At 40.6% G+C, this 23,879-nt stretch overlaps 1 protein-coding gene across 1 annotated transcript in view; it reads left to right on the top strand.

Moving 5' to 3' along the window:
* CELSR1 (cadherin EGF LAG seven-pass G-type receptor 1) overlaps positions 1–23,879 on the top strand; it is a 329,426-nt gene that overhangs the window by 293,991 nt on the left and 11,556 nt on the right. The window contains 8 exon segments of the mRNA XM_030217205.1: positions 3,438–3,550; positions 5,691–5,770; positions 7,515–7,641; positions 12,008–12,133; positions 13,038–13,132; positions 13,433–13,536; positions 15,416–15,577; positions 16,796–17,020. Coding sequence (XP_030073065.1) covers positions 3,438–3,550; positions 5,691–5,770; positions 7,515–7,641; positions 12,008–12,133; positions 13,038–13,132; positions 13,433–13,536; positions 15,416–15,577; positions 16,796–17,020 — 1,032 coding nt within the window.

Below are 23,879 nucleotides of genomic sequence, written 5' to 3'. Positions count from 1 at the left end.
TCAATCTGTTCTAAAATCAGGTATACGTTTCAAACCAGTGGCATAAATTCAGGTTTGGGACTCATTCTTCTGCAGTAGTAGCATCAGAGAGGGTTTCACTCTTGTTTCTTCCCTTTACTGCAAGCATAAGGCCCCAATGCTCTTTTTCTGGCTTCCATGAAGGGCACGGTTAAAAAAGAAAATAATAAAAAAAAAGAGAGAGCTGAAGAGTAATGTGCTGATCAAAGAGTAAAGTACTGGAATGTTATTGACAATGGATATCAGCACTCACTGGCTTTCATGCACATATATCCACACATTGTATAAAATGCACATATGTTAGAATGTACATCGTATAATATGTCTTGCGGATATATGCACATGCAATTTGATGAGCTCTGATACAGTTTTTTGTGCTCAAAACATAGCGTAGACCCATTGTGCGTGCATCCAGTGTAATATCGCATGTTAGCACACTTTTGTTATGCTCGAGCTATTTGTTTACTGCATTGGGGAGCAAATTTTTGAATTATGCTTAAGCTAGGAAGCTGTGCACTGAGCCTGAGCACATGGCTCTAACACGAGGTTACTGCATCATTTTCAAAGACCCCTGGGTGAATTCCCTTTAAAGATTCTCATTTGAAACCTGGGTTGCATTGGGGTATAAGTAGTAGGTCAGCTATACAGATAAGTTCTTGTTGCATACTGAGCTAAAATATTAAAGACGTTTTTAAAGACCTATAAAAGGGGTCATCAGCCTTCCCCCATTTCGCCATATGGAGGGACCCCTCCTGGTCCTGGCCCTGCTCTGTGTCAACAACACACATTGCCCCTCCATAAGGCTGCCTTCCTCAAACTACCTCTGAGGCGGCAGTTTCTATCCCTCCTCTTCCCCCCACTTTTGATGGTCTTGGCACTCCAGCAGTCCACAAGTAGATGCTGCATTTTTAGAGGGATTCTGCCACTGCTGACCCTTAGTCTATGATTTATTAAGAGATAAGTGAAATAGAATGACAATATCTGGAAGCCTGTTAAGAAGCATTTACCTGTTTATAGTTTATTTTTGCTGTTCCATTAGATCTGTATACTTATTTTTAGAATGGTGAGAGCTGCAGTTGCCGGACTATCTTTAAATGATTTTCTGCCCAATACTATGAGTCCTAGTCAGTAAACAATGCAGATGTAAATAAAGGAACCTCGGATATAAACGAGGCTTTAATATGTTTACAGTAAATAACATGGTTTGGTCTCTCTCACCTGCTATGTGGGATCTACTTACTAAAGCAAAAATTTAACCTCAAATCAGGCCTTAAATTTATCAGCATGCTTACTAAAGAAAGAGCTCAGCTGCCAGCAAGCATTTTATACACTCAATATAGAAAGTACAGTAGTTTATTTTGTCTAATATAGGGTCATGCCACTAGGTGCTATCAAAAAAGTGTGGCTGTGATAATCATTGATGTCCTATGCATGCTTACTTTCTTTTTATACAGCTTGTTAGGATGTAAGTGAAAGCTGAAGCGGTTCTTTATTTGCTTTTTGGTTGAGGTTAAAAATCTGTTGGATATAGGGGATCAACGCCCACCTTTGGTGCAGTGAGGGGGGCACTATCATTTAATAGCATAGTAACATAGTAGATGACGGCAGAAAAAGACCTGCACGGTCCATCCAGTCTGCCCAACAAGATAACTCATATTTGCTGCTTTTTGTGTATACCCTACTTTGATTTGTACCTGGGCTCTTCAGGGCACAGACCGTATAAGTCTGCCCAGCACTATCCCTGCCTCCCAACCACCGGCTCTGGCACAGACCGTATAAGTCTGCCCAGCACTATCCTCACCTCCCAACCACCAGCCCTGCCTCCCAACCACCGGCTCTGGCACAGACCGTACAAGTCTGTCCAGCACTATCCCCGCCTCCCAACCACCAGTCCCGCTGCCCACCACCGGCTCTGGCACAGACCGTACAAGTCTGTCCAGCACTATCCCCGCCTCCCAACCACCTGCCCCTCCTCCCAACCACCGGCTCTGGCACAGACCGTACAAGTCTGTCCAGCACTATCCCCGCCTCCCAACCACCAGTCCCGCTGCCCACCACCGGCTCTGGCACAGACCGTACAAGTCTGTCCAGCACTATCCTTGCCTCCCAACCACCAGCCCCGCCTCCTGATCTTGACTAAGCCATTGCTAAAGCACCTCATCATTTAAAATAAAAGCTTCCCCCCCTCCAAAACAAACCCAACTGTTCTTGATACGTGCATGCTCTCTAACCATATCCACTCTATAAATAATCAACTCTTCTCTCTCTTACTTTAGCATGGACCTCAGTGGTGTCTCTGAAAGGCTCAATACATCATTGCCCTTAAGTTTTACACACCCACCTCATCACAGGTCCCCTGTATTCCTTAATTGTTCATTATTTCTTATCTCCACTAGAATTTTTCATAGCAAATATAACTTTTATTTGATATTTCTCCTTTATATAAAACAACAAAGAGGACTCATCTTATCATGAACTTCTAATATAACATCTAATATAGGGGATCTGGGATGAGGTGGGTGTGTAACGCTTAAGGACAATGAAGTATTGAGACTTTGAGTAACACCACTGAGATCCATGAAAGAGAGAGATGAGTTGATTATATATAGAGTGGATGTGTTTAGCTCTTCAGGAACTGTTATCACCTTGGAATCTGTGCTCTCCAACCATTGCATGGTGATGCATAATAATTTCATGGACACACTATTAGAAGAGTGTTTTACAACGCTCATTCAAAATCTTATTGCTGTGTGTTAACTCATTTTACAGTGCAAAATACATTATTATCATCTCACATGTTAAACAGTTTTTGTGCAAGTTTTAATGGATAAACTTCTGTAACCTCCTTTGCCTAAACAGGCAAAATTTTACAGTGATGTATTCTTCTACCAGGTGTTCAGCCAAAAAAGAAATGAAATAAACTGCAACTGATACTATGGTTTTTAGTATTTTGATATGGACTTGTAAGAGGTTAGAATTACCTTGATTCTTTTATTAAATTCCTCCATATTTTTCTATAATTTGTAAGTAACTTTTGCCAAGCAGTGGTACACAGAGATCTCAATAGATAAGTTGAAAATTTTGAAAAAAATCAGTGTCCAGCACTTTGCTTCTGTAGTCCCCACTTGCAAATTGCGCTTCTGCAAGGCATTAAATTTATGTAACTCATTATAGCATTGATTGGAACTATAAATCAGGACAGACAGATTGTTTTATTCTGGAGCAATCCATATAGCAGTGTGTGTCTGCTACTAGGTGGGGCTGTTATGGAAACATGGTTCTTATGGAAAATCTAATCCGGTCAGAGCATACCTGAAGGATCCAGGAGAATCAGAATGTAATTATGCATATCATGGCTGTCTTCCTTGCAACCTGATTGTTGTTTGTTTGTTTTTTTAAACAACTGCTTTCTTTTTTAGGGCTGGCAGTTGGCCTAGATCCCCAGGGCTTCGGCAACCCAGATTTCTGCTGGCTTTCTGTACATGACACCCTCATTTGGAGTTTTGCTGGGCCCATTATAGTATTAGTAACTGTAAGTTTGACTGTGTGATGCTTATCAATGTCTGTTCTCTTTCATTATTATCTTACTGTGTCTTTCTGCATAAATACATAGGGCCTTATTCTATAGAGGTTATGCTTCTAAAATGAATGCTCATAAATTAGGTGCATAATCTATTTTGGAGCATAGAGTAGGCTCCTAATTTAAGAGCATAACCTTTATAGAATAAGGCCCATAGGGGGGTCATTCTCAAAAGGATGCCTAAAGTGTGTGCGCTAAGCAAAAATTCTGTAATTGCAATTACACGCACAGTTGCTGTCATAGAATACTTGCGAAAGTCCACTGTTACACATCTAACTTTAGGTGCAAGCACTTACACTAACTCAAAGGTTGGTGCAAATGCTCACACCTAACTTCTGTCAGGCGCATAGATGACAGTATTCTATAATCTGCATATGTAAGTGCTGGGCACTTATCTGAGTTTTGACATTCTAGATTATTGTTTGCACATAAATTGCATGAATTTACAGATTGTGAATCTGAAGGGGCTGTTCATGTAATTCCCTGCATCCTTTTATATATTGGGAAAGCGTTGAGAAAAGTGAAAGTTCTCATTAGTGAGCATTGTTCAGCTATTCAGTATCACAGGGAGGGTAACCCCTCTCACCCAACACTGGGAAGAAAAAGATCGTAGGGTACATCTTAAGTTCAGTGTTTTGGAACAACTCCTCAGGAGAGGGTATGGTTTGAATAAACATTTGTTACAATGGGAACAGTTTTTCATTTTTACATGGAAAACTTTGGCCACTTTGAGGTTTATTTTTTATTTTATTTCTTGCATTTGTATTCCACATATTCCCGCATATTTGTAGGCTCAATGTGGCTTACATAGTACCGGAAGGCGTTTGGCGGCTCCAGTGAGAACATTACAAAGTGATATTGTGGGAGGGTAGAGTTCCTGTGGTAAAGTCACGTTTAGGGGAGCGTGCAGCAGAGAAAATGAGTTTATGTCCATAACATACTTTAATTTTGTTGTGTCGCAGAGATCAGGTATTTAGGTTGGATCGGCAGGGCATGCCTTTTTGCATAGGTTAGTTTTTAGTGATTTCCAGAAGTTTAGGTGGTTATGTGTCGTTTTCAAGGCTTTTGGTAATGCGTTCCAGAGTTGTGTGTTTATGTAGGAAAAGCTGGATGCGTAAGTTGATTTGTATTTGAGGCCTTTGCAGCAGGTTAAATTCAGAGATTGAATTGCAAGTGTTCCTATAGGAAGTATAGTTTTTAGATTATGTATATTCTTAGATGGACCCCTTTTTATCTAAAAGTTGGGCGCGTGTGGATTGTTTTGGTGCGCATGCCCTGATTGTTTGGCACTGATATAAGGTGCACATTCACATGTATGGTTTTCGGCACAGCCGTGGTCTTGGCATGGTTTTTGGACCGCAGTTATTGAGTATGCATGATTGAGTATATGTTTTCTTGAACACATATATGTGGGCACTTTTAGGAATTGAGCATGCATGCACGGGCACCTTTAGGAAACAAGCACACATGCATGGGCATCGTTAAGAATTGAGTGTGCATGCATTGATGATCTTCTGGAAACTCTGCCGTATTGCCCCAGTATGGGGGGGGGAAGTGATGCAGTCTAGTGATTTAACTTTTTATAGCCTTTAATGTATATGTTTTGTATTGTATCTGTTTGGGGTTATATGTTGCTTGTGTTTCTTTGTTTTTATGTCAGGTTCTAGGGTCTGCTTCCTGAAGAAAAGTCCGTGGAGGGTGAAAGTGGTTGAAGCAAAGAGTATAAAATTGTTATGGCAGTTTGGAGTTGATTGGACATTTTGGGGTGGTTTTTTTTTTTTTAAATGTTTGTTTGTATGAGGTTGTTCACTTCTTCTTTCTATGGGAGCTCAACCCTGCTGGAGAGACTATGGATATTGTTGGATTAATAAAGGGCTGTTTACATTTTTCATAAAGTTTTTTCTGAGTCTCTTGTACGTTTTATAAAGTACTTAAAAGGATGCCATCTATTTTTGGCTATAATCCTATTTGTTCATTTCTTACCTTCTGTATCTGGAAATTGATGCCCTCTGTGCAACTTTCTGGGAGATTCAAGAGCAATGAATGTGTTGCTTTGTTTGGTCTCATGCTACTTACATTTCTCTTCCCATAGATCAACACTGTAATTTTTGTAATGGCAGCAAAAGCTTCTTGTGGACGGAGACAGCATTCACTGGAAAAGACTGGCATCATGTGAGTTTGCAGACAGACACATTTGGTTAGATTGCTGTTGCAGTTCAGCAATACTTATCACCTGCATAATGAAGGGGCATAGTTATCAACCTGGGCTACTGTTCAGACAGGTTATTTTATCCCAAATTGTACTATTTTAACACATCCCATTTTGTACAGTGAGACCTAGTTACTAATAACATAGGTTAATAGTAAAATAACCCATCTTTGCTTAAGTCTTTGCTTAAAGCCCACCTCTTCAATGCTGCATTCGGCACCTAACCCTTAACGTTCAGGGAATCCAGACTGCCCCAATTTGACTGCCCCTATCGGACCGACCGTTCACTTGTCTATTAGATTGTAAGCTCTTTGAGCAGGGACTGTCTCTCTTTGTTAAATTGTACAGCGCTGCGTAACCCTAGTAGCGCTCTAGAAATGTTAAGTAGTAGTAGTAGTTAATAGTAAAATAACCCATCTTAATGGTAGCCCATGTTGATAACTCTCCCCAAAGTCATCAGTGAGTTTGTTTTAGGATTGACTAAACAGCCAAGAAAATGTACTCCTGCCAGCACAACCCCTCTACCACTTCTTTCCCCCTTATCTGTCAGGTACCAGCCTCCATGACACCATTGGCCCTCTCCCACCTAGGCCTTTTATTAACTGCTGGTTCCTCTGGGCCTCCATTGTCATCTGTACTTTCCATCTGTCCTCCACAACAGCCACTCACTGCTGTTGTCTTCAGACAGCCCAAATTTAGTTTGTAAACCAGTCTGGTTGGGAGAAAGGGGAGAAGCAAAATCAGAGTGCTTACTAACACGTCTTCAGAAATCGATATAAAGCACAATTGTTTGCTAATAATTGCAGGGCAAATAGCTTGTAAAGGTGAAGCACTGCTACCTGACATCTGTCAATTATTATATCTAGAATTTTAGTCTGTCTTGGTTATGATACTGTTTAAAGGAAATCAGATAGAGCTCTATCGGGCAATTCTAAGGTTGAATACAATGTGTAAGGTTAAAACATCTTATTTTAAAAATATAGAAATACACAAATCAGTATAACCCAGTATAGTAAGGTACCTACTCTTCTACTCAGTAAAACTAAGCAAAATTAAGTACAGTGTAAACATTAATTAAATATAATGGGTATAAATAATATCTGGGTACCCTTTTCCCTTCTTCCCTCCCTCCCTCCCCCCCCCCCCCCCCCCCCCCCCACTCTGCTACCAAACTTACACATTATAAAATGCATTTTTTTTCCAGAGCTGGTGGGGCTTGGAGATCCCTGCCAGCTGCGGTATTTTAACTCTTAAGTGTAAGATTAGATTATTAAACGTTAACACTGTGAAAGAAAACAACATCCAAAGAAAAGCAATTCTTCACTGCCCTCATGGGAAAACAAGGGTCTCTTTTAATAAATCGCGCTAGCAATTCCCACACAACAAATGTGATACAGCCTGTTCAAAATGAAGGGTCTGCGGCACATTTGCCTCACTGGGAATCGCTAGCGCTGTTTAGTAAAAGAGGCCCTAAATACCTTATTGAAAGGAATAAACCAAATATCATAATAACACAGGTGCAAATTGGATAGTTTTCTTCGTTGCCCATAACACATTCTGGATGGAGGCTCTATCCATATGTAGTAGAGTTAGCATTGATAGGAAGAGCAGGGTGAATGTGGCCTAGGCTCTGTGGTTTGCAATGATCACTGCTTGTAGCACTGTCTGTCCTTGTGTTTGTAACACTGCTGTGTTGATTCCCTTTAGTTCTGTGCTGAGAACAGCCTTCATCCTGCTGCTCTTGATCAGTAGCACCTGGTTACTTGGGCTTTTGGCAGTGAACAGTGATGTCATGACATTTCATTATTTGTTTGCCATCTTCAGCTGCTTACAGGTAGAACATGTCATTCCTTCCTCTTCTCATTTATGTCTTGCCTGCTGGAAGTTGTGAATTGTTGTCTTTCCTGTAGCACATACACTTCACGGTACTGGGGGTTTGATGGAGTAAGTTGGGAGCCAATACTTGGCAGCAAGTGGGTGAGGTGCTCCCTGACAGCAGAGGAATCAGTAAGAGGCTCCCTGAGAGGTACAAAGATGTGAAATTTTAAAATCCTAGTGCAGGTCCATATGCAGAATCAAAATACTAGATTGGGGATCTAAAATATTCTGGTTAAAACTAGGTTGGAATGACTGATGTCTGTAGTGACTTTGGGAATATTTTAACTGCTGGAGGCCGAAGTTACTGGACCAGCTGCATCCAGGATTTTCTATCAGTGTTTACATTTTGGAGTATTCTGGCCTTTACCCTCTATTTGTAATATTAAATCTCCAGCCCCTCCTGCGTGTTCCTTTGTGCTGGAAGCAACAATGCTTCTCCCCTCACCTTATCTTTCGTTGTGTCAGAAAGGAATTGTGTGTCAGGCATCACTTTACACCATAGGTGCAGTTATCAGCCCTTTGAGGGCTGCAAACCAATGAGGTATTCAGGAGAAACAAAATATGCAAACAAATCTGTTTCTTAGACCAAATGTGTATATCAGTGATTCCCAAGCCTTCAGTCAGGTTTTCAGGATATCTGCAATGAATATTCATGATATTGATCTGCAAACACTGCCTTATCTATCTTATCTGACAAATTATGCAAATTCATTGTGGATATCCTAAAAATCTGACTGACTGGGGTTCCCCCAGGACAGGTTTAGGAACCGCCTGATGTAAATTATTGTGGATATTCTGAATATGAGGCCTTGATTTTTGCACCCTTTCCTTGTACATATCTGTTTGTAGCCTGGAGCATTTTTATTGAGACGGTAAGTGATAAATATAATGAATACTTAGGCTGCATGTTGCAGCTATGCACTTACCCCACTCATTTCTGAAAATGTTTTCTCTGTCAGATTTTAAAATCATCTGTTAAATTTGTTTTTGTATACACAAAACATATTATCACAGGTAAGTCTTCTCTACCGGTATAATACAGACTAGTGTCTGCGTCTTCAGCTTATTTGCTTTTTAAGGAGGGATTTATAGTAATCTAACTACTAAATTCCAAGTAACTTGAGCTACTGGTTGGCAGTGTCAGAAGAGATTCTGCATCAGCCATCTGAAGATCATTTGATTTAAACCTAAGCTGCTGTGTAGTTTGTTAAAATCTGGTTGACTGTTCATGCTGCACAAGCTTTGCAAATCCATTGTTTTGCTGTAACTCAGTACCGGAAGCATGCTTAGGAAATACGGTAATAAAGAAATTGTGCTATACTGAGTATAGTAATATAATTCCGCACTATACCACTGGTATGTAAATCATCAATCATTAATATAAACCAGGGTTTTTAGAACTATCTAAGAGGTTGTGGGTAGAAAACTTCATATGAAATCAAATTAATGAATAAAAAGCTTTGTATGAAAAGGAGAAATTCTCAGAGTACGGACTCACCTAAGTGAGCCTTTAACCCTAGGGTTTAAAGGCTATTCCTAGAAGGTGGATAAGTTTCTTTGTCATTGAAAATCTCCCATGTGCTGATATAAACAACAGTGAGCAATCTTCAGTGCTCCCAATCCAAATAAAGTGACAAGCTTAACAAATAATGTATAATTACTTTTTACCATTAACAAACAGAAGCTATCTATGTCCTCGTATATGAGAATTACTCACACATACATACACTTTCACTTATATGCAATACTCATTCTCTCATTCATTACATAATATCATTATATCGACCAGCTCACCTGTATTCACAAGTTTAGTCATCTCTTCAAAAAAATGTAATCCATGTTGGCTTTGTCTCAGTAAACCATGCTTATGTATATGCTCTGTAATTTTGTTCTTTATAATAGTCTATACCATTTTGCCCGGCACCGACATCAGGCTCACTGTTCTATATTTTCCTGGATCACCTCTGGAACCCTTTTTTTTTTTTTTAATTGATGTTACATTGGCCACCCTTCAATCTTCCGGTACCATGCTTGATTTTAAAGATAAATTACATATTACTAACAATAGCTCTGCAAGTTCATTTTTCAATCAGTACTCTGGGAAGTATACCATACGGTCAAGGTGATTTCCTACTCTTCAATTTGTCAAATTGCCCCATTATATCTTCCAGGTTTATAGAGAATTCATTTAAGCTCTCCACTATGGCCTTGTCTTCCCTGAGTGTCTCTTTTTACCCCTCAGTCACCTAGTGGTCCAACTGATTCTTTTATCGGCTTCTTGCTTTATTATGTGTTTTTGCCCCCAACGCAATCTTCTTTTCAAAATTTGTCTTTGCCTTCCTTATCAGCACTTTGCATTTGACTTGCCATTCCATATGCTGTTTCTTGTTATTTTCAGTCGGATCCTTCTTCCATTTCTGAAGGATTTTCTTTTAACTCAAATAGCTTCCTTCACCTCCCTTTTTAACAATGCCAGCTGTCGTTTGGCTGTCCTTCTGTTTTTAATACATAGAATATATCTGACCTGGGCTTCCTGGATGGTATTTTTGAATAACATCCACACCTGATATAAATGTTTGATCTTTGCAGTTCTTCTAAATATTTTTTATCATGCTCCTCATTTTATCATAGTCTCCTTAATGCTAATGTATTGGATTTCCTGTGTGATCACTGTTATCAAATTGCTCCAGCACCATTACATCCTGCACCAGATCATACGCTCCACTAAAGACTGGGTCTAGAATTATTCCCCCTCTTGTTAGCTCTTGAACCATCTGCTCTATAAAGCAGTCCTTGATTTTATCAAGCAACTTTACATCCCTAGCATGCCCTGAGGTTGCATTTAACCAGTCAATATTGGAGTAATTGAAAATTGAATATCATTATTGTGTTCTACAGTTTGTTAGCCTAATTTCTAATAATTTCTGCATCTGTTCATCTTGGCCAGGTGGACAGTAGCATACTCCTATCACTATCCTTTTTCCCTTTACACATGGAATTTCTATCCATAGGGACTGGGTGCTAGGCGCTATTCTGCAAAGGCTGCGTGCCCTTTATGGAATAGCACTTAGCGCCGGTTCCCGTGCCCAACTCCGGGCACCAGACTTACACCTACTGAAACTTCACACACCTACACAACATTTTTGAAATGCACATGCCTCGCCCATGGCCACACCCCCTTTTGAGTTGTGCACCATGGGATTTAGTCACCTAGCATTATAGAATAGCAAGCACAAATCCTAATTGGTGCCAATTAACTTCAATAATTGGTTGTTAGCATCCAGTTATTGATGGTTAACTGGCTGTTAAGTTGCATGCGCATCTCAGAAGTGTGCCCAAATTTGGACACCATATATAGAATCCAGGGGATATTGACTTGCCCAAGCCATAAAAGGGGGGGGGGGTAATTCTATAAAGGGGCACCATTTAAATACCTCCATGGCACAAATGCACAGAATGAGAGGGCATAGGATGAAGGTGAAAGGGGACAGACTCAGGAATAACCTAAGGAAAAACTTCTCCACAGGAAAGGGTAGTGAATATGTACAACGGCCTCCTGGCATTGATAGTGGAGACGAAGACTGTATATGAATTCAAGAAAGCTTGGGGCAAGTACATAGAATCTCTAAGGTAGAGGAAAGAATAGTAGGTGGTATGGATGGGCAGGCCATATGGCCTTCATCTGCCTTCATTTTCTAATGTTTCTTTTCTGTAAAGGAAAGTAGGCACCTATTTTCATTTATACAGTACCAGTTTGTATTTTCAGCATGGCCATTTAAACCAGCCATAGAACTAGTGTAAATGTTTGTACCTAGATTGATTTAAAAAACACACACACACATGTAAATTATAGTATTCCATAATTTACATGCATAACTGTGCGCCACCCATCTTCAAAGTACACGCCATTACATTTAAGTGCCACATTATAGAATAGCACATACCTGGAATATTGGCATTTACAGGTGAATGTGCCTACATATGAGTGAATATGTTGGCATTCTGGTCATTTACACACGTTCTTGGTGTCTAAATGTTGCCCTTCTTACATAAATGCAATCCATGAATCTCAGTGAGAGAATCAAGAGTCATACCATGGCTTCCCTTCTTCACAACCCACTTCTGAGCTGCTCCTCCATTCCTTAGGTTAACACTGGCTTTTTCTGTAATAGGGCTATGGCACAAATGAGACAATATTTATCTTTTCTGCTGTACACAGTAACTACATTTCTAGTTGTACTGCTACATATAAATCTACTTTTCACTTTGAATCAACAATTCTCTGATGTGTAACTTCTACTTTGTTTTATTTGACAATCCAGGGGGTCTTCATTTTCTTTTTCCATTGTGTATTTAACAAAGAAGTTCGAAAGCACTTGAAGAATACTTTAACGGGAAAGAAGGCTTTTCCAGATGAATCAACAACAACAAGAGCTACATTGTTAACTGTAAGAAATTAGCCTAGAAACATATTTATGAAAGGAGTCATCTAGCTTAGAAGCCTTTGAATAGAGCCCTTTGCTGGCCTTGCGGAATCTAATTTCTCTCTGTGTTGGATCATTCTGTTGTAAAATTATTATGAATACTCCCAAGATTCTCAGCACATTTTGTTGCTCTGCTGAGAATATTTGAGTATATATAAGTCTTTAGATATAAATTATATGAATATTGTGTCTGTCAACCAAGCAGGAAGTAAGCATATGAGGTCACACCCAAGAAGGTCACAGCAAGTATCTTCAAAGAAGTGACTGGATGCTGTTTTGGGCTTAAGGGCCTCTTGCTTCCCTTATTTACGCTCTGCACCAGCAAAAATATAGAGGAACCCATGATTCTGATGCACAGCAAACTTAGAAAGAAACTGAGTTGAGGGAGAGTGATAAAGGTAGTGTCTGTCAGTCCAGTGGAATCCATGACAAATCCCACATGCGCTCCTTTGGCTAGGTAAACATTTTAGGGGAATTTTCCCTCCTTTATGTATTTGGAGGAGTTGTGTGGAACAGGATTCCTTTTGAATGGTATTCTCCTTTTCCTTTGACTTAAAATGTGGATGCAAGTAAGATCTACTGTACCACACCAGCTCAAAAAGATGCCTACCTGGAAACACTTCAGTCTTCCTGTTGATGAGTCTGAAGTGTTTCTTTCTTGACGAGGTTATGACTTGAATTGTTTTGACTTCCGATAACACACTAGAAACCCTAAAGTGATTTACAATTAGACCTCCCGTTTGAACTTGTAAAATGGAGTCCCAGCTTCTCTTGCTGGCATGGTTTAGTTTGCATTTCCCAGGTCACTGGCTGGTAGGAAGAAGTAACCGCTTCAGACAGATGCTAATGTTCTCTTTCTCGTTACCAGCGCTCTCTGAACTGTAACAATACATATATGGAGGAACCAAACTTATACCGCACTACCATTGGTGAATCTACAGCCTCGCTGGAGAGCACCATCAGGTCAGCCAAGTGCCAGAATAGCTACCTTGCTTATATTCTCAGGTAATCAGGTGGTGACTGCATGGCTTTTGGGATCTATTCTTTCCTTCCGCATGTTCAGTTCCATTAACCCAGTACTCTCTGCTGTTTTGATTTTTGCTTGGTTTCATAAAATCATTAATTCTGCAGGTTCCTTTCTGGTTTTCATTTGCATCCTGCTTAGGTTTGCCTTTATAAGACAGTCTAGTGAGAAGACATTCTTTTGTTTGGTTTTGTTGTACATGTTAGAGATGATATAGTCTGAAATATTTATTTTGGTAGGGATGAAGCCACCCAGAAGCTCAGCGTTTCCTCAAGCCAAGCCCGTGCTGGCCGCTCAGAAGTAGATTCCTCCATCTTCCGTCGGAATCCGACAAAGGCAAATGGTAAATGAAGTGAAAAAGGAAACCTCTTTAGAAAAACAGAATGTAATATATTCTTTAGTACTATATATATATACTTTAATACTGTCTTTTGGTTACAAATACCAATACTCAGTAATCCCATTAGTAGGTACTCTGCACTGGAGTTAAGTTTTACAATATGGGGGTGATTCTCATCTTATAAGTCGAGCCACTAATGCAGCTAAAACTATATAGAGTAGAGCTTGATGTAATCATAGATTTCTGTCTATAAAAATCTGCCCAATTATGTCCAATAAAGTACACAAAACTTCCCACACTCCAGTGTGCAATGAGTACTAATGGGAGTACTGAATATTGGCATTTGTGGATTATCCCGTGAGAGGGAGGATTTTTCTGTTTGGTGATTCCAGTAAATGCAGCATAGGTTCCGAATTAAACTGACCTCTTCAGCCAAGAATTGAACTTTTTTCTTGCAGTAAGTGCCTTTACCTAGTACTCAGTGGATGTTTGTCCCCATTACAAACATTAGAATTCAGCGTGTTCGCGTATGCAGACAACATCAAGATTCTAATCCCCCTTGACTTGCATATCTCAGACCAGTTCCAGACTGTTTCATGTAAGTTAAGTTGGTTGAAAACTGGATTGCCCTGAACGGTTTAACACAATCTGGGCAAAACAGAAGCTATGATTTTTTTTTTTTTAACCAAGAAACATTTACCACCTCTATCGAGTATACTCAGTATTAAGGATTTGTTTTTTCAAATAAAAGACACATGGTCTCAGGAGTAGTTTTATATAATCAGTTGAATGTTGATATGCAGATTTCTGCAGTGTTCAGAACCTTACTGTGCTCTAAGACTGCTACATGTAATTGAATTTATAACTCATTGCCAGGGAATGTGGTAAAAACATTTAGCTTAGCACGGTTTAAAAACAGTTTGGATGATTTTCTAAAAGAAAAGTCCATAAACCATTATTAAGACGGACGTGGGAAAATCCACTGCTTATTTCTACAATAAGCAGTATAAAATCTGGGATCTTACTGCTTTACTGCTCTTGGATCTTTCCAGGTACTTGTGATCAGGAATTAGCCACTGTTGGAAACAGGATACTAGGCTTGATGGACCTTCAGTCTGTCCCAGTATGGCAACTCTTTTGTTCTTATGGTTTAACCAGGGGAACCAGCTTCAATCCCCACTGCAACTCCTTGTGATTCCAAGTCACTTAACTCTCCATTGACCCAGGTACAAAATAAGTACCTTTGTATAATATGTAAACCATTTGATTGGAACCACAGAAAAGCAGTATATCAAGCCCATCCCCTTTCCTTTCCTTAAGGCTTGTAGTGACGTTTTCACCATTATTTTAAGAAATGGATAGTAAATCTGCATTATATTTGCAGTTATGTAAAATCATTGTACTGAGCAGATGACTCTGCTTTATGCCAGTACAACTAGCTGTGTTTTAAGCCCTTAGGGCCCAAGATGTGTGCTGTTATTTCAGATCTCAAAATATCCATTCATAATGGAAACAAAAGTGTACAGAAAGTCAAAGAGGTGAAGGGTTTAAAGAGTCTTTTACGGTGGGGATTGCTCCACTGCATTCCTTAAGTTCCTCTAGCTCTCCCTCACACACACCTTCACCTTGGTAATTTGCTGCTGCAGGTAATGCTTGAGTTATTGCCATTTCTAATGAAGCAATTCCCTACCAGATCCCTCACAAGATGTGGGCAAGAAGGGTGACCATCTTGGCTGCCTAGGTAATGGGCACACAACTCTGTCCTTCTAAACCAGTCTTGCAAATCAATGAGCCTGAAAATGGAAAACGTGTTGCAGGCTGCCGTTTTATCAAATGATAGCCGTGCATCTGTGTTCTGATAACTTCTGTGGCTGATCTGCAGATTCAGATTCTGACAGTGAGCTGTCCCTGGATGAGCACAGCAGCTCCTATGCTTCCTCTCATTCATCAGACAGCGAGGATGACGGCGTGGAAACAGAGAAGAAATGGCAGGCACCCACTCAACAAAACAGTGAGCGAGGCCCTTTGCACAGCACACCCAAAGGTAACTTGCCCACACACTGAGAGTGACTACAAAGTGCCACTCTCAGAGAGAGACACAGCACAATTTCTTGTTCTACTGTCACTCAATATCCAAAGGTAACAAACCTTTTAAAAGACCCATAAACTAAACATTGGACTACCCCATAGCCTCTGAGTGGCATTGAACAAGTCAGTTCAGGGTGGTTTTACAATGTACTGCTCAAGGTTTTTGAACAGAGCTCTCCCAGTATCATCAGTGGAGAAAATAAATCCAATTGTGAGCCCTTCATACTTCAGTATATTTAACTGTAATTTATTAATAATAATATGATTACATCTTCTCTCTCCCCTACAGAAGATGTAAAATAGACTTTCCATGCTAGTCATGGCTGTGTTTGTGTTCCTGACGTGTTCTGTATGTAACTCATTAGGACTCCCCTTTTTGAAAGATATTGCATATTTCAAAAGTTATATTATTGAGGAGCCAGAGGTATTATGATTTAGAAAATTAACTGTAAATGAGAAGAATTCTATGAGCCTGAGTTCAGAGCCTGCAGTCCTGGGCAAGTTCCTTAATCTTCCTTGCTCTTGACTAACTCAATAGCAGCAATATTGTTTTTCCTCGTTCCTTTTCCAAGATGTTTTACCAGTCAGGCACCAAAATTAGTAGAGGTGGCTGCTTTGTATAAACTCATAAAACGTGTTGTTTAGATGGAAGATGCTATATATACCCAGTAACACTGGCGTTGCTATGAGGGGCCACAGGGGCCTGGGCCGCCTCAAATTTCCTCTGGGCCCCTGATTTTGCTGGCGGGGGTCCCCAACCCCCGCCAACTGAAGCCTTGTCCATTGCCGGTCTCCAGCGTTGCCGCATTGCCTGCCCTTCTCTTTCTTCCTCCTCACATCCTTCATACTCCTTTTAGTGAAATTGCTCAGTTTCACTAAAAGGAGCGTACAGGATGTGAGGAGGAAGAAAGAGCAGGGCAGGCAACATGGCAGCGCTGGAGAAGGCTTCAGCTGGTGGGGGTTGGGGACTCCCACCAGCCAAGGTATTTGCTGCAGCAGTGGGTGGGGAGCAGCAGGGCAGTGGTAGGGCAGCAGGGGAAGCGGCGAGGTGGCTGGCGGCGGGGTGGCATACCAAACTTGCCCCCCACCTCAGCCTCTGGCCCCCTCCCACTGCGAGGTCTGGCTACGCCCCTGCCCAGTAATGGTGGCTATTATCTTGGTTTTTACCTTGCAGTTGATTCTGTGCCCAATCATGTAAAAGCATATTGGCCTGATGAATGCGTAACAAGTGACACTGAGGATCCAGGAGGAAAGTGCAGACTGAAAGTGGAAACTAAGGTGAATGTAGAACTGCATAATGAGCACAAACCAACCCACACCAGTGAAACACTACAGGACAAGCAGAGCGATATAGAACCCATACTCCACCAAAACAATCAGCAGCCGGAGCAGAGGAAAGGTAAATCTTACTGAAGCATCTTCTTATAACCTTTATTGCTGAGTATGCTGTGGTATATAGATGTACTCAAAGCTGGCATGGTTGGTAAATGTAAGAAAAATGTACAATTTCTGCACCAGTCTGGTAACAAACCTTAGGATTAATATGGCCCTGTGGGTATTAGTAACTTCAGAAAGCTTATCTTGGATTTGTATTCATGGGCGTAGCCAGACAACAGATTTTGGGTGGACCTAGACAAGAAGTGGGTGGGCACCAAATGTTCTCCCCCCCCCCCCCCCCCCCCCACCACCAAAAAAATATCTCAGATGGCAGGAAAAAGTTTCTTTCCACCTTGGCAGTCTGCAGCAGGGATGCGCTGAAAACTGAGCATGCACAGGTGCCAGTATCGTGGAGAATAGTATTTTCATTACCATCAGGGGGAAGACTTCAGCTGGCGGAACTTGGGATCCCCACCAGCTACCACTAAATGTGTGCTACTGTTGGGTGGGCCTGAGCCCTAAGTGGGTGGGCACTGGCCCACCCAGGCCCACCTGTGGCTACGCCACTGCTTGTATTTGCTGGCAGGTATGCTTACTACTAGCTCCTCGAGGAAAGGTCCCTCTAAGGTGCACAGGAATCTGCCACCCGCGTTCCTACTAAGGGGGCTGATGCAGCACAATCACGGTTTTCAGTTGTGATTTTGATTAAAACAACGATATTGCTATACTAGTTGATCATTTGAGAGGCATTGAAGGGGCTTAATGTCCTGGAAAAGGAGTAATAACTGTACTTGAGGGGGACTAAAGTAGCTTTACTTGAATAAATATATTTTCTGTTTCCATACTATTGCTTGCTTTAGGGTTGGACAGAGGTGGAGAAGGGAGGGTGGATGGGATAGGGGATACTGCTTACATTTTCTGTAGGTGGTGCATAGAAGAAACTACATGCATCTACTGAATGTTATGTTCCTGATGGGTTTCTGTTGAAGTCGAACATGTATTCATATGAAACTGTTAATAAAAGAAAGTAAAAAAGAAACAGTAATATTGCTGCACCACCCTTGATGTTAGGAACTCAGGTGGAGACCCCCCCCCCCCCAGTTTACCTTAGAGGGAATATTTGTGTGGGGTAATTGGTGGTGTACTAAGAGAGCCACTAGTATCTCGGCATTCACTGTGAGGGAATATACCCTTGGAAGCAGGATAAAAAGGCTAAATTGGTCTGCGGAGGTAAATCCATTGATCAATGACGCTCCATTGCTTTGGAAGTTACACTGGCTGCCCATAAAAGCAAGAATTGAGTTCAAATGTTTGTATTTCATTTTTAACATTTTATACAGCTTTGTTACAGACTATCTTTGTGCATCAATTTCTTTATACTTCTCCATTAAACTCTTACATTCATCTCAAGAAGTTTGACTATTCCTTCAAATTCGTTTTGTTGGAAGTCTTCAACAAGAAAGAGATCTGTTGGTAGGGGACTGGAGCTATGGAATAGGCTACTGCGTGCGTTGAGAGAAATAGAATACTATTAGTCTTTTAGATGTGCCTTTGAAAACTTATTTTATCTATATTAAGAATTTAATCATGGGCTTTTTGTTTTACTGTATTTTCTGATGAATATGTATTTTTGAGGGATATGGCCGAATTTCTTTGATTGTTATCCACTTTAAGCCTCAACTTGGTTAAGCAGAATAAAAATGCCCATATTAGATTAGAATAGTGTTGGCAGATATTTCCCAGGACTGCAGATTGTTGCCCTAAAGAAAATGTTTTTCTCAAATATGACTAAACTGAAAAACCCTCTCACTGATCACTTACCACATCCACAGGCCAATTTGCATAAACACTAATTAAACTATGGAAATAAATTGTTACACAGGTATAAAAAGACGGTAAGGACAAGAGAGGCATATGGTGTTCCTTCCCCCAGTTTAAACTACAGAATGCAGGGATGTTCTTGTCTGATCCCGGTAAATTACTGTAGTATCCTGATAGTACTCTTCCAAGCTATGAAAGCTGTTATTTGAAGAACCATCCTTGTGGACTAAGCATTGCAGTAAAAACACACCATGAAGTAATATACATGCGTTGCCACTTCTTTGCAAGTCTAGGCACAGTATTTATAGCCACTCTATCCAGAGTAAGGGAAGGGGTGCAGTTACTGCTTATGGCATCAAAATAAAGCAAGTTTCTGATGATACAAGCTCCTCTGGAATCATCATTTCATTAGAATCACACACACGGGTCACGTGACTATGCTGTTCACCAAAGCTATGGGTTTCCAGAGATTTCCAGAAAGGCATAATAGCCTTTAACTGCCTCTCTGTGCTAGTATCCTATACTAAAGTAGCTTTTTTTATTAACCTTTTTTTTTTTAGATCAAGCAATTATTCAACTCTATTATATAATATGCTGCAATTGACATTATTCCAACAATAACCCACATTGTTTTACCCCTGTATCTTTTTTTCACCCTCCTTTCCCTCCCAAAGTCAAAGCACCCCATACTCCTCCAACCCTCAACCAACCCCCTCACCCAGGGCTCCATATATTGACTCTTGAATGGTTTTTGGAAGGGGGCAGGGTTGTGGCGGGAGAGGAGAGCTGTCGGCTCTCGACGGAGCACCCCCCCCCACACCCGCTGACACCCGGGGCGGACCACCCCCACCGCCCCACCCTTGCTACACCACTGGCTAAAAGCCCACCTTTTTTATGCTGCTTTTAACTCCTAACCCTTCTTCACTTGTTCAGAACCTTTATTTTATCATCCTCTCTTTAATATTCCCTTATCTCTTGTTTGTCCTATTTGTCCATCCTAATTAGATTGTAAGCTCTGTCGAGCAGGGACTGTCTCTTTATGTTCAAGTGTACAGCGCTGCGTACGTCTAGTAGCGCTATAGAAATGATAAGTAGTAGTAGTAGTTCTCAGGCTTTAAACACCTGCTTTGTGCTGTATAATCAATGGAAAGTCACCCAAATCCTATCAAATCTCCCCTCCATTATGTGCTATTAGTAATTCCATGGTTATAATATCCCAGACCTTATCAAGCCATCTGCCTTCCTTGCGTGCGCCTCCCTCTTTCCAGGAAGCTTGCTGCATTTAAAAAAAAAAAGTCTAATTAAACTCTTTATTTTATTTATTTATTAGGATTTATTTACCACCTTTTTGAAGGAATTCACTCAAGGCGGTGTACAGTAAGAATAGGGCCCCCTTTACTACTATCATTCTTTTGTTAAGATTTAAATGCACAGGTCCTATGGCAGATCCACCCCAACAACATGCTTGATGCGTTATTGAACTATTTTCCGAAATGCCCTGATCGTTCTACTTGTCCACCAAATATTTCCCATGCTACCTTTTTACCCACAACATCGCCAACAGCTATCTGTGAAATTTGGAAACAAATTTCAGTTGAACTGGTTTAAGATACCACCTATACATCATTTTGTTATAATTTTCCTGTATATGAACTGCCAAGAATGACTTTGAAAGCGTCTCTTCCATCTGTTGCCCACAGCTTGCCAGCACAGGTTATCCTGAGATTTTTTTCCCCACTCCTCTCTGTGACTTTGATTTACTTTTATAAAATCTCTTAAGTGAGTTTATAGTATCAACATTAGGCCTTTTGCGGACTTGCAGTACTGGTTCAGACTTATTAATATTCTTCATCCATCAATCTCTGCTTAAAATCTTTCTTGCCTGGTATGTGCATTATTTGTAGATAAGCATAGCAGTGTATGTTTGGAGGCCTGAACTGCTGCTTCAAAATCTCAAAACGTAGGTAAGATCCATCTCCCACCAGCTGATCCCAGTATTTGAGACCATATTTATTTATTTGGATTTATTTACCACCTTTTTGAAGGAATTCACTCAAGGTGGTGTACAGCAAGAATAAGTCAAACATGATAGATCTTGGCTAGAGGTATATCTTGTACACATACATAACAAAAAATACAACAGTGCCCTTTATATAACTACAGTACAACTCCAATTATCTGGACAATCCTCTGCAGAGGGTGGTCCAGATAATCAAATCCAGATAATTGGGCATTTGTTTTTGAATGAGAAGCGTTACATGTTAGCATTATTTTTTGCTTTCAATTATAAATAGGTAAAAATATCAAGCTATGTGATGTTATAACATTTTTTACTGTATATTAGGAGTCGTGTGATAACTATTGTACAGAAATTATGTTGTCTCCCTACCCTAAATATCTATACTGCGTGTCAAAGTGTAGTATTAAATTGCTCTGTATGTGCATTAAAAACAAATTGTTTATTTATTACAAGTGTTTGATATACTGCAGAAGATGCAGAAGCATATCTCAGCAGTATCCAAAAAAAAGGAAAGTGACTCAACATGTCCCATCAAAAGGCAAGGGGAAGGAGACAACACAAAATAAAGCTGAAAACTAACAGGCCTGGAATCTTCTCCATTGAATATTACATAAGTATTACCACACTGGGACATCAGGCCCAGCATCCCATTTCCAACAGTAGTCAATCCACTTTCATAGCCAAAGGCTCCATTGCCAGTGCAAATAACAATAATGAAAGGGGACATTCCTGGCAGGTGCCCCTGTCCTGGTTTTAAACATCTTGGAGTCCCGTTCCCCCCCATTTATTCTAGCAGATTCTGATGAGGCATTTTACATGCCTTTGATCCATATTCTGAAGTTTGGCCCTATTCCTGTCTTACCCAGCACTCCTTCCAGCTATTCCCAGCATAGCCAATCAAAAGCTTTCTCTGCATCAGTCATGAGGAGGAAAGCCTTGTCATCTGAGTTCTGTGCCACATCAGTGAGATTAAGTAGTTTTTCTTATATTGTCTTCTGCCTGTATCCGGGGCACAAATCCGTGGAGAAGTGTTCTAGTGGTTAGAGCACCGGTATTGCAATCCAGAGGTGGCCAGTTCAAATCCCACTGCTGCTCCTTGTGATCTTGGGTAAGTCACTTAACCCTCCATTGCCTCAGGTACAAACTTAGATTGTGAGCCCTCCTGGGACAGAGAAATATCCAGTATACCTGAATGTAACTCACCTTGAGCTACTACTGAAAAAGGTGTGAGCCAAATCTAAATAAATAAATCCCCCTGATCAAGGTGAATCAACTTTGGAATACAATCAATAAGACTAAGCCTGTTTGCCAGCACCTTCACCAAGATTTTTGTGTCTATATTAAGCAATGATATAGGGCAATAGGAGGCACATTTAACCCAGTCTCTTTCGATATTAACATAATCCATTGCTCTCCGATGTTGAGAGGAGCAGTGACCTAGTGGTTAGTGCAGCATGCATCCAGGTTGATCCTGGCAACCTGGATTCGATTCCCACTGCAGCTGCTTGTGACCTTGGGCAAGTCACTTAACCCTCTGTTGCCCCAGGTACAAAAAAAAAACTTAGATTGTGAGCCCTCTAGGAACAGAGAAGGTACCTGCATATAATGTGTACAGTGCTGCGTGTGTCTAGTAGCGCTATAGAAATTAGTAGTAGTAGTCTGTCATAGACTGTGGCATGCATTCCCCAGTAAAACCCAATTAACAACCATCAATGGGAGGAGCCACCTGGCTAGTAAATGCTTGATAACATTTGTCAGTAAAACAATCCAGCCCTGCTGTTTTGCTCTCTTTCGTGAATTTAGTGGCCCAAATCATCTCATAATTAGGGTATTGTGATGAGCAGACCCATTCTCTCAATGTCTTCCTGGTCCAGCAACAGGGAACTCTTCTGTTGATTCCTGTGTGATAGCTGCATCCCAGGAATATAATACACTTAAGAAGTCCACATACCTGTTTTTGAACTTCAGCTGGGTGAGTCAGCAGGTTCCCTTTCTTATCCTTAATCTTGGGTATATATCCATCTGCTTGAGCCGTGCGTAAGCACTAACATCCTGTCCACCTTATTACCCCATTCATAAAAATGCTGCTGTAGGATCATCCTCTTAACTTTACTTTATTTCTTATTAGTCACAAACATACCCAGAGAAGAGAGTTCATTACGATTTACAGTAGAAGTACATCCAAAGATTACACAATAACAAAGTAAGAATAGAAAGAAAGTAGCTCATATCCTATATTTTTCAAACAGATAAGTTTTCAAAAGCTTGCAAAACATTTGGTAGCAGGATATAGTCCTTATTTGAATTGATAGATCATTCCACCATTTTGCTGATAAATATGGCAGAGTAATTTCATGTAATGTCTTATATCTAATGCCTCTTGGTGAAGGAAAAATTAAATCCAGATAATTACCCGCTAGCCTCCTATTCCTATATTTAGGAAATAAAATCCAACAGCTCAAATATTCAGGCATTGTTCCATGCAAGGTGTTTTGCCGAGAGAAGTTACTAGCATGTCTACAGACTTCGGATCTACTTTGTTTATTTAAAGTTGCATGTTGTCTTGGAAACGTCACCTACCTTTGCACAATGAACATCACAAGACTCCTGAAGCAGGCATTTTCACACCGAAACACAGCAGCTATGTAGAGTCTTTTGAGTTGTTCCAGTAAAGATCATCTTTTGAACTAACGTCTTCTTTGGTCCTTTGGAAGAACCTATCTACCCAACTCCCTGGACTTTCTCTCACCACTGGCTTAAATGCATCCCAAAATACTGCTTTGGTTGTTGCCCCGTTATCATGCAACTCAAAATACGACTTACGTTCTCTAGAGAATTCCCTGATGATATCTTCACTTTTAAGTAGGGTATTGTTAAACATCCATTTAACTTTCCTAGCACCATGTACCCCTTCCTGGTACCCCATACTGGTACATGGTGTTAATAGGTTATAGTATCCGTCTGGGGCTCCCTCATCACTGAGAGCAGAAAATGCAGAAAAATATATTCTTGTGTAACTCTGGGACACAGGATTAAAAGA

This window comes from Microcaecilia unicolor, chromosome 10 (assembly GCF_901765095.1).
Source record: "Microcaecilia unicolor chromosome 10, aMicUni1.1, whole genome shotgun sequence".
Lineage (NCBI taxonomy): Eukaryota > Metazoa > Chordata > Amphibia > Gymnophiona > Siphonopidae > Microcaecilia > Microcaecilia unicolor.
This window is presented reverse-complemented; position numbering and strand designations above follow the sequence as displayed.